Here is a 12,315-nt window from a genome sequence, read left to right as displayed (position 1 = left end):
GGGAAATGGACCGCATAGAGGCAAAAGGTCTTTAGTTCAGAAAGGTGTCGCGTGTTCGGTGGACCAAAGGGCCTGTTCCTGCACTGTACTGTTCTTTGTGTATAATAATAATGAAGTGCTCAAACAGTGAAGAAATGTTTTAAATGTGGATGCAATCATTTAAATCAGATGCAATGCTTTGTCCAATGACTTTTACCGAAACACACCCAAAAACACTGCTCTCGTGGGGAGATCTGTAGGAGTTTCCAGCATTTAAGTGGTCTGTTAGTTTGCTCAGCATCAGTTATCTTTTAAAAATTAATTTATGGGATTGGCTGTGGCTGGCCAGACCAATATTTATTGCTCATCCCCAGTTCCCTTTGAGAAAGTGTTGGTGAACTGCTTATCAGCTCCTGGGTATAAGCATAGTGCTGTTAGGGAGGGAATTCCAGGACTTTGATCCAGGGACAGTGAAGGAACGGTAATATCATTCCAAGTGACGATGGTGAGTGACTTGGAGGGGGAACCGCCAGGTGGAGGGTGTGGCCAAATGGGCGATTTGTAAAGCACTCAGATAATTGGGCAAGAACTACAATAACAGGCTACTGCCTAAAAGACAGAGATAAACAAGCTGCAACTCAGACAACTGAATACACAGGATATTGGCCATCTCCAGGACAAGAGGGACTTTTCAGTCAAACTGGGTTGTTTACCAGACACAGGGGCACCGTAACCCCTTATTTGGGAGGGAAGTAATGTGTCCTACATGCCCCCAGCATCTACAGACATGGCCACTGGGGACACACCTAGAGATTGGATTGTATCAATCAGGATGATCACGTCCTGCATCAGAAGGCCACCCAAAAAAGGGATACGAAAGCAAGGAGGGATATAAGCAGCTGCATAACAGAAGCTCTCTCTCTGACCCCACGAACGAGCTACAACAACAGTGACTGTCGCCAGCAACAACCAGCACGAGAAGACCCACCACACCTCAGAAGGAAAGAAAACCACAGCCAGAGTGCCAGACCAGACTACACAGAGGGCTACAGAAATCAGCACACAGATAAAGGCCAATCTCTGCCTGGGTACTTGCCAATTATGCAAAGTTAAGTATTGGACTTGAACTTTAGTATTTTCTGTAAGATAACTTATTGTTGGTTGGGTGGGTGATTATTGATTGTGTGTTTTAAATAAATGTTGGTCGTACAAACAAGAAATCGACTGACAAATTTTTGTCCCTCGTATAAGGGTTAAAATAGAGTGTGCGGCAGCCACAACATGGTGTTCCCAGGTATCTGTTGCTCTTGTCCTTTTAGACATCAGTAGTCATGGGCTTCGAAGGTGCTGTCGAAGGAATGCTGGTGAGTTCCTGCAATGCATCTTGTAGATGGTTCATCAGTTACTGTTACTGTGCATCAGTGGTGGAGGAAGTGAATGTTTGTGGAATGGGTAGCAACTGAGCAGACTGCTTTGTCCTACGTAGTGCCAAGCTTCTTGAGTGTTGCTGGAGCTGCACTCATTTGGCAAGTGCAGAGTATTTCCATCACACTCCTGGAGGTGGTGGACACGCTTTGGGGACTCAGGAGGTGAATTACTTGCCACAGGATTTTTAGTCTTGGTAGTCACAATATTTATGTGGCGAGTCCAGGTCAGTCCTTGTTCAGTGTTACCCCACCTCCCAGGATGTTGATGGTGAGGATATTCAGCGATGGTAATGCCACTGAATATCAAGGCACGATGGTTAGATGAATCCTTGTTGGAGATGGTCATTGCCTGGCACTTGCGTGGCATGAATATCGTTTACCACTTGTCAGCATAAGCCTAGATATTGTCTAGATCTTGCTGCATTTGGACATGGACTGCTTCAATATTGAGGAATCATAAATGATGCAGAACATTGTGCAGTGTGCAATCATCAGCAAACATCCCCATTTTGATCCCCTCATGATGGAAGGAAGGTCATGAATAAAGCAGCTGAAGATGATTAGGCCTAGGACGCTAAAAAACTCTTGCAGTGATGTCCTAGAGCTGAGAAATACCTGATACTCACGTCAAGTGAACAATTAATAATTTATTTAACTAACAGGGAACTTTAGCTAACCAAGTGACACAAATAAGATTCTACTGGAATGCTGTTCAAATAAATACAAATTCCATTCATTAACAAAAGAAAAACAAAATTTAGTCACTGAAAAAAAAATGCACAACCAGGTTTTGTGGGTTTGGAAAACTTCTGGACTTCTTCTGTTGATTCCGCTGTCAGTAAGCTCTTTCTGATTTGCCACCCTTTGTTAGGCAGATGGAGAGTTCTCTTAAAGAGATACCTGAAGCTAGCAGAGAGCTGCCCTTTCCCTCTCTAGGCTTTGAGAGGTGGCAGCTCTTCAGCTGAACTACAAGCAGGCAGTGGTCTCCTATTTTTATCACTATGACTAATGAATTTTCCTACACCAGGGTGTTGTCAACAACAAATTCAGATTTGATAGGTTCCTGTTTGCTTGTGCTGATTCTTTGCTATAAATGTTGCAGTCTGTGTATGCTGTATGCACCTGCATTTTAACCTCCAAGCATTGCCATCAAACCAGCTTTTAGAGGGATCACACTTCACAAACTCAACTTTACCACTGACTCATTTCTTTCCTAGAATAGTTAGCAGATGTTACAGAATCAGAAAATAGTGTAAATTGTTCCAATACCAAGAAGCAGATGACTTTTTTTGTGCAGTAATTAATTACATGTGCATTGCTGATGACAAACACACACAATGTCTTCTCAAATAAATTTCGAAAGCAAAACCCAATACTGTACCTCCGCTGCTGAAATGTAAATCCATTTCCCACTGTCTAATTGTCCACTGGGCTGATCTTCCCCAACTTCCAACTCATAGGAAGATTTATTAATCAACGTGTAGAATGGAGTTAGGGTGACAATCTTGGTCATGTTGAAACTGCTCATTTTAATGGTTACTCCAATCTGTGATTTCAAACATAAATTAGTTGTCAGTGTATTTACAGTAAAGATTACCAACCACATCCAGCACACATGCATGAACTTCCAAAGTCTAGTTACCCAGATCATTAAAGTCTGATCATAAAATGAACAGATTCAGAAAGTAAGTGATGTGGTGACCTTCAAATCGAGAGGACAACAGGATGGAAGTCATGTTTCACTTATACAAGCCCTAGTTAGATTACACCTTGAGAACAGTGAGCAGTCCGGTGCACCACATCTTCGAAAGAATATAATGACCTTGGAGGTGTGGCACAGTGCTTAGCACTGCTACCTCAGGGCGCCAGGGACCCAGGTTCAATTCCAGCCTTAGGTGTCTGTGTAGAGTCTGCACATTCTCCCTGTGTCTTGTGTGAGTCTTCTCCCACAGGCCAAAGATATGCAGGTTAGGTTGACGGGCAATGCTAAATTGCCCCATTGTGTCAGGGGATTAGAGGGTAAATAGGTGGGATTACAGACGGGGTTAGAGGGATCGGGCCTGGGTAGGATTGTTGTAGGAGTAGGCACAATGGGCCAAATGGCCTCCTTCTGCACTGTAGGGATTCAATGAAATTCTATAAATCTACAAGTGTAGTGTGGGTTTGCCAGAATAATCTCTGGACTCAATGGGTCAACACACAAGTAGCAATTATGCAAATTACAGTCATACTCCTTAAGGTTTTAGAAGTGATTTCACCAACATTTTGAAGTTAAGGGAAGCAAATGGAATAGAGAGAGATAAACGATTTCCACTGGCTGGGAAGTCTAAGATGAGGGGCGTGGTCTCAAAATTAAAGTCATGATGTGGATATGCCGGCGTTGGACTGGGGTAAACACAGTAAAAAGTCTGACAACACCATAAATCGGTTGGACTAAAACCTGGTGTTGTCAGACTTTTCACTCAAAATTAAAGCCAGATCTCTTAGGAGTGAGATTAGGAAACAATGAAGGATAGTAGAACAAACAAACAACAAAGAAAATTACAGCACAGGATCAGGCCCTTCAATCCTCCAAGCCTGCACCAAACATGCTGCCTGACTGAACTAAAACCCCCACCCTTCCGGGGTCCATACCCTTCTATTCCCATCCTACTCGTATATTTATCCAGACACCCCTTAAAAGTCACTATCGTATCCACTTCCACTACCTCCCCTGGCAACAAGTCTCAGGCACCCACCATCTTTTGTGTAAAAAAAACTTGCCTCATACATCTCCTTTAAACCTTGCCCCTCACACCTTAAACTTATGCCGCCTAGTAACTGACACTTCCACCCTGGGAAAAAGCTTTGATTATCCACTCTGTTCATGCCTCTCATAATCTTGTAGACTTCTATCAGTTCGTCACCCAACCTCCCTCGTTTCAGTGAGAACAAACCAAGTTTCCCCAACCTCTCCTCACAGCTGATGCCCTCCTTACCAGGCTACTTCTGCAGCTTTGTAAAACCTTGGTTAGGCCACATGTGGAATATAGTGTTCAATTCTGGTCACCACACTACTAGAAGGATGTGAAGGTTTAGAGAGCGAACAGAAAAGATTGATGCTCGAGCAACTATTAACTTAAAATATATGACCGAATGTTTCTGTAAACCAAAGGTATTGAGTGATATGCGGCAAAGTGTATAAAATGAAGGTCACAGTTGTAATTTCACTGAATGGCTGAACAGGTAGGCTCTGATTCTTATGTCCTTGTGTTCCCCTTAATCACAGAATACCAGCTCTACAAATACACCAGGATGGTAAAGATAACTGAAACAGCTACGAAAATATTTAAATAACACAGACCAGTAGAGGTTGAAATACTATTCCAAAGCCAAGGTTTAACTAGGTTGAAGCTGAATCCTTCCCTGGGATCAAAGTACAACACTGTAAGAAGTCAGACAACACCAGGTTTAAGTCCAAGCGATTTAAAAAAAGCAAATAGATCGGTTGGACTTAAAACTGGTGTTGTCAGACTTCTTACTGTGTTTACCCCAGTCCAACACCGGCATCCCCACATCATCAAAGTACAACACTGTTTGTTACGGTACCTGAGTATAATTATATTAATTGTGGGAAGGCATGAATGGTTGATGCATGAAGTGGGAAAGTGCTGTCATTGTGCTGGAGGTTAATCCAGCAGAGCAGGGAAAACATACATTACACAATCTATTTACACTTGGATCAAATGGGATGGTTGCAAAGTTAGATACTGCTACCTGACCCATAAATTTTCAATATTTTGAGCATAAAACAAAGTAATTCACTTTGAATTGAATTGTACTGATATTACTGGACTAGACACTCCAACAAAAGGTACATAGGGGAGACTTGACCCTGGATTTGGACAATAAATTTTAGACTATAACTGTACTCCTGTTCAAACCCCTCAGAAATATCCAAACTGCATTTCAATTGAGAAAACTCACCAAATATTCCATATTCTTCGCAGGACACTTGACACAGCCATAGCTTCCCACAGTGTCTAATGAGAACCCATTAGACCAGCTGCTGGTGGATATACACAGCTGAATCTAGAAGCCAAAAAAAAAAATCAGAATTTTTTTTTCAAACAATAATTCAGGATCATCAACTTGTATCACAAATGTTATCAAGTACATTGGCACAATATGAGATTAATGAGGCATACAATGGATTAACTCGCTATCTGGTTACCAATGGATCTGCTCCAATTCTCACCAATTTCAGACACGCTAGCCCTTTCTAATATCGACATTTTCCAATCATGACCTGATGATCAGTGCAATGTGGGATTCTGACCACAAATTATAAAGCCTGTAATCTCTTGAGCTGGGAACAGGAATATTGATTGCATTTGAAGAGGAGGAGGAGTTGAAGCTTTTAATTTTTTTTTTAATTATTACTGTCACAAGTAGGCTTACACTAACATTGCAACGAAGTCACTGTGAAAATCCCCAAGTCACTACACTCCGGTGCCTGTACGGATACACTGAGGGAGCATTTACCATTGCCAATGCACCCTGACCAGCACATCTTTCAGACTGTGGGACGAAACGGAAGAACCTGCAGGAAACCCATGCAGACACAGGGAGAACGTGCAGACTCCATACACAAATAAAAATAACTGGTTCTAAAATCAGAATTTAGTGTTCTTTGAAACAATGTGGTTATATTATGCAGCAGCAAAAAGCAGAAAATACAGTACACAGTTCCACACTACCCAAACCAATCTCATCATCAACAAGATCTGCAGTATTTCCCATAAGTGCTGTCTACATGTATTAAGGGGCAAGGCAGGTGAGTGGTAAGAAGTGGATGCTGATGGTTGTTATGATATACAGACTAACACACAGAAGAGGCCTCTTAATCACATCTAGAGAACAAGGGCCTCTCTACCCCTCACAGCAGCAAGCTGTTCCTGCAGTGACTTCAATCATTAATATTCTTCCCAGAAGTCTAACGTGTGTTGGACATTCGGCATACTTCCAAATTTTCTTTCAGCTCCTTTGGAAAGATGTACTACGATGGCATCATTTTAATTAGTTAGAGAAAATCTAAAGGGCTATGAATTTATACACTACCATGAATTCCCCTCTTGGTATCTCTTTTTGAGGCAGCAAAGCTTTACGTTTTCCAATATTTTATCAGATCACTGATGCTGGTGACCTGTTTGTGGAACCTGTCAGACTGGAATATTTTATCCATGCCGAGCTGACAAGCATTACAGACATTTTTGAAGGGGCTGAAGCATGAACTACTCAGGTCAGCACCTCAACATTGTGGTTACATATTTCAGCATTCCTCTCCCCTCAGTGGGAAAATCTGTCATTCATTTGAAAGGCCACTAATGCTGTTATGGATAAGGAATCTATAACGATGGGGTGGGGGAGCAGAATGTAGAACTGTGTGCCGCTGTAAGGTGCCAACCTCAGATGTTAGAAAAACAAACTTTAATCCTATAACATGGCTTCCAAGACTTGCCTATCTACCAAACACCATAATTCCAAAACCACACAATGCACCACTCACTGTCACCTCAGCCTCCAACTGTGCTGGTTAACAACAAAAATAAAGGCAATGCACATGAATGAAAAGGAAGCTTCCAGACCCTACAACAAGCCCCAACTACAAAACACTTTGCTTTCATGGTGGTGCAATGATTAGCACTGCAGCCTCACAGCGCCAGGGTTTGATACCTGGCTTGGGTCACCTGATGTGCAGAGTCTGACGCAACAGACATCTTACGGTCTGTACGGAGTCTGCACGTTCTCCCCATGCCTGCGTGGGTTTCCTCTGGGTGCTCTGGTTTCCTCTCATGTTCCAAAGACGTGCTGGTTAGGTGCACTAGCCACGCTAAATTCTCCCTCAGTGTACCCAAACAGGAGCCGGAGTGTGGCAACTAGAGGATTTTCACTGTAACTGCATTGCAGTGTTAACGTAAGCCTACTTGTGACACTAATAAATAAACTTTAAACTTAAAAACTTTGTTGTGCTGTGTGTAGGCTTTTACTAACTGCAACATTGCAAAGTTTAACGGATTAATATTAGTATATTAATGTTTATTTTATTGGTGAAGACTAAAAAAACTGAACAGAAGAGATACTGAATGGTGAAGTTGCAGCCTTAAGAAAAGTTACAAGGTTGATTTTAGCAAAACATTCACCACTTTATCTTTTTAAACAGTGGGTGACTGCTCGTGTATCCGTAAGTGGAGTTCTCTTTTAACTATCAGAAACTAGAAGCAGTAAGCCATTCGACCCTTCAACCCTGCTCTGCCATTCATCTTGATCATGGCTGATCATTAAATTCCAAATCTTAATCCCATTCCCCTCCCTCCTCGTCTTAATCCCTCTCGTCCCAAGAGCTATAACTAATTTCTTCCTGAAAGCACACGTTTTGGCCTCAATTACCTTCTGTGGTAGTGAATTCTACACTGACCACTCTCTGGGTGAAGAAATTTCTCCTCACCTCAGTTCTAGAAGGTTTACCGCTTATCCTCAAACTATGACTCCCTAGGCCGAGGTCCCTAGTTCTGTCAACACGAAAGCATCCAAAAGTGTGCACTTACCTTATTCTTGCTGAAAATATTTTTCCGCTTGAAAGAAAACAGAACAACATCACGGAAGTCAGCTGGATGTTTCAGGTGTATATCTTCTGCACGATACTGCAGGACCCGGGAGGTTTTATTAATAATCCAGTACGGGCTAAAAATAGACAGCACCAGACGGCCACTAATTTTCTGAACATGGACAAGCAAGTCAATGCTCATGCGATCCTTAGAGTCAGCGGTGAAGCACACTGGAAACATTTCAGGAAGTCCATCGTCAATTCTAACATGGCCACTCCAGTTCCTGCCTTGGTATTTCATAAGGACCAGCTCCATTATCTCCCCCCTGATTCTGGATTGCAGCACATCTGTTGAGCATCCTTCTGCCAGTTCACTAATTTCTGCAGTTGCCTGGATAAAACAGACACTGCTTACTTAAAGTGCCAAACTCAAGGGAACTTTTAAAAATATCAGTGATCGCATTTTGAAAGAAAAATGAGAGGCAACAACAGACTGAAATGGTATGAGGGCGCAGAGCAATCCCCATGTCTACATCAAAGTGTCTTATAAGACATATATACACAACTCCTTGTCATGGCATCAATAATATTGTTATTGAAAGTATACAAGATATACACTTGTATATACTTGTATACTTGTAGGGGTGGCATGGTAGCACAGTGGTTAGCACTGCTGCTTCACAGCTCCAGGGTCCTGGGTTCGATTCCTGGCTTGGGTCACTGTCTGTGTGGAGTTTGCACATTCTCCTCGTGTCTGCATGGGTTTCCTCCGGGTGCGCCGGTTTCCTCCCACAGTCCAAAGATGAGCGGGTTAGGTTGATTGGCCGTGCTAAGAAATTGCCCCTTAGTGTCCAGGGATGCGTAGGTTCGAGGGATTAGTGGGTATAATATGGAGGGATATGGGGGTAGGGCCTGGGTGGGATTGTGCTCAGTGCAGACTCGATGGGCCGAAGGGCCTCTTTCTGCATTGAAGGGTTCTATGATTCTATAAGATTCTGAGTTTTCTTGAGTACATATAAAAGCAAATAGGTGTGCTTCACCTTGATGTATCAATTCTTGAGCCCCACCCAGAATACTGGTGACCAATTCTGGATACTGCACTTTGGGAAAGATGTCAACATCTTGGGAATGGGTGCAGAGGAGATTTATTAGAATGGTCTCAAGGGTAAGAGACATTATTATGTGGAAAGTGTGATGAAATTGTGCCTTTAAGAAATATATTTTAATCATGTTCTCTGCCTGGCATTTTTGATTCGAGACCATGCTGTGTGAAAGTGGTGACCTCTAATTGTTACTGAAGCAATATAAATGGGGAAAGTGTTTCTTGTAATCTGGGTTAATGCAATGTCCTAGGGTTTTAATCATCACTTGGGGTTGCTGACTGGGGCTTGATTTGGGGATGATTGACAGATCAGATTCTGCCTTGGGACAGTTTTTTTCTACACCAAGTTCAAAGGTTTTGGTTTCACTTTAGAAGCTGGAAACCTAATACATTCTTTGAAATCAAAAGAGAAAATGCTGGAAAATCTCAGCAGGTCTGGCAGCATCTGTAAGGAGAGAAAAGAGCTGGCATTTTGAGTCCAAAGCTTTGACAAAGGGTTATCTGGACTCAAAACGTCAGCTCTTTTCTCTCCTTACAGATGCTGCCAGACCTGCTGAGATTTTCCAGCATTTTCTCTTTTGGTTTCAGATTCCAGCATCCACAGTAATTTGCTTTTATCTAAAGTACTGTTTCTTGTTTTCACCCCCTGGTGTTGGGAATCTAGCTGTCTTGTAGGTTGCTAGCTAGAAGCTGGAGGCAAGCAGTATCTCTTTCACTCAAGGTGTGCTCAAAATTCCAGGACTGTGAAACCTCCATTTGTAATCCAACATTCTAAAGGACCAATTCACAGTGGGTGTTTAAAAAGTTGCCAAATCCAGCATCACATGAGCATACTTGCTTTCTTTGTGCCAGGCATGGAAAGTAGTATAGGTTTATGGGCAGTGTAATTTGGAACAGGATGGTTAGCTATTAAAGTCTATAATATATCATGGTAGTTTTTTTATAATTGGTAAACGTTTTCTTAAATTAAATTTTAACTGTGTTATTAAATAAACTTTGTTTGATAAATGGGTCCTCGTGGGTCAGTTGAATCGTACTTGGAGTGAAACACTCCAGGCTCACCCATCCCAAATTCAATGGTAGAAATTTAGGGTCTAGGCTAACTTCATAAAACACCTTTGAGTTTCTGGCCTGGATCATCATGAGAGGAGAAACTGGGATTCTTCCCCTCAGAGCAGAAATAAGGGGAGATTTAACAAGGGGGTTGAAAGTTTTGAGGTGTTTTGATAGAGAGAAATATGGTAATGACTAGAATATGTGCGTGAAAGCTCACCCTAAGATCAGAAATAATGGCTGCAAACAGTCTAGTTCAACCTCAGACAGTTATCAGGAAGGAGGATAAAGATGGTCAGTAGAATACAAGTTCGACTGAAAGTAACGTGTTCAGTTTTCTAGATATCCAATTCGAAGAAATTTCTGCTCATCTAGCATCAGGATGCTGGACAAGCAGATGAACAAGTTAAAACAGTGGAGGGGTTAAAAGGTGTGGTGTGAATAAAACTGGGTATTTTCAGAAAGCACTGTGAAACTGATGCTATGCTATTAGATGATGTTGGGCAGCATATAGATAAGAAATAAGAATGGAATCAGACGAGTTCAGTTCTGCACAGATGGATGATGGTAGAGAGGGACTTAGGGAGGATTGTGTGATCAACAGGGTCATAGACAGATCGTGAAAGACCAGGAAAGCCACTTTACTTTGGCCACAGTCACACACAAAACAGCCAAAATTGCAGCTTTGATAAGATTCGCTTCAGTGAAATTCTGACTAGTAGGATACAAACATTGCATTGTCAGAAAGGTTAGCACAGATCTGGAAGGCATCAAAACATTTCATGGGCTTTGGAGAGGAATGAGATATTGCAGATGTGGTGGCTGTGGTGTTTGGAGAGGTTACGGATTGTTTTTGTTTGAGGAGAGGTGGTAATGACAGCAGATCTGAAGGACAGCGAAGTACCTGAGCAGACAAAGCCATTAACAATATCCACTAATATGGAATCAAGATAAGATAAGATGGGTGGTCATTATTGATAGGAGTAGTGTTAAGAGAACAGGAGCTGGGTCTCATGGACAAGACGAGCTTGGAGACAATACAACAGAAGAGGGGAGAATCTAGGGAAAATTATGTTGGGATAGAATGGGAAGCCTTAGATAAAGTGACAGACGTTGAAAAAGATAGAAGAGAGTACTTTCTAATTCGTGAAAAGCTAGAAACAGTATAAGTACCAAAGAAACTTGGGGGCTCAGGTAAATAGATTACACTGCCTTGAACAGGTAGGGAAAATAAACTAAAGGCTCATTGGAGTGTTGGTCTTTTATAATTCAAGGATTAGAATACAAGTGGTTGGGAGTCACTTTTCAGCTATATAAAGCCCTGGTTATCCCACATTTGGATTATTGTGAGCAGTTCTGGGTACCACAACTTAGAAAGGATACATTGGCCTTGGAGTGAGTGGGTGGGAGAGTTGACTGAGAGTTGTGGAGAGTATGGGGAAGGGGGAACAAGGTAGCAGAAAGCTCTGTCATTGATGGTAACGGTAAATATGTAGTAGACCAATGTTTCAAAAGTGGAAGGTATCCGGGAACTTGTAAGTGAGTTTGACAATTTTGAAGTCTGAAGAAAAGGACAAGGATGCAATTGTGAAAAGTACTGTAGAGGCAGAAGAATTCTGCAAGTTGGTCAGAAAGACATTAGTAAAATCCAGTCTGGAGGTGAAAGAGACATGGCAGCCAGGTTGAGAATGAGAGATAAAGGGAAGGGGACAAATGATATTTCAGAGGTTGAAGGAGGTAGTCTTGGTCACAGACTAAATATAGTACTTTCAGCCCTGGAGAGGCCATTGAAGTTGCGCAATTTCAGGGTAAACTTGAGTGGATCTAGGAAAGGTGGTGAAGTCAGGGGCAAAGGCATAACACTTCTAATACTGTCTGAGCAAAATAGTTTTAGCCTTGCCAATATTGAGCTAAAAACATTGACACTTCCATCAGGACGTACAACAACAATTCTGCAATCAAAGATGGTAGTGCAAAGATAAAGCTAGTTATTAATAGCATGTATATGTAATATATATACACACACAAAAACACAAATCTCACTGTTATTAAACATTGACAATCACCATATCACAAGAGAAACAGATGACTTCAAAAACTAAACTTGGGGCAGCCCAGGAAGGAACATTGCAAATGTAGTAGCTCCCAGCGAGGTAAGTAGAAACAGA

General features: G+C 41.9%; 1 protein-coding gene across 4 annotated transcripts in view; it reads right to left on the bottom strand.

The window, feature by feature from the left end:
• vps13c (vacuolar protein sorting 13 homolog C) overlaps positions 1-12,315 on the bottom strand; it is a 298,634-nt gene that overhangs the window by 67,576 nt on the left and 218,743 nt on the right. For all 4 annotated transcript variants that reach the window (XM_080216043.1, XM_080216044.1, XM_080216045.1 and 1 more), the window contains 3 exons: positions 7,994-8,383; positions 5,373-5,477; positions 2,788-2,952 (listed from right to left, as the gene is read on the bottom strand). In XM_080216043.1, the coding sequence (XP_080072169.1) occupies positions 2,788-2,952; positions 5,373-5,477; positions 7,994-8,383 (660 nt within the window). The remainder of the gene's footprint in view (positions 1-2,787; positions 2,953-5,372; positions 5,478-7,993; positions 8,384-12,315) is intronic.

Source organism: Carcharhinus amblyrhynchos, chromosome 32, assembly GCF_965287045.1.
Source record: "Carcharhinus amblyrhynchos chromosome 32, sCarAmb.v2.hapA, whole genome shotgun sequence".
NCBI classification, from domain to species: Eukaryota; Metazoa; Chordata; class Chondrichthyes; order Carcharhiniformes; family Carcharhinidae; genus Carcharhinus; species Carcharhinus amblyrhynchos.
The sequence above is the reverse complement of the archived record's forward strand: the minus strand, read 5'-3'. Positions and strand labels throughout refer to the sequence as shown.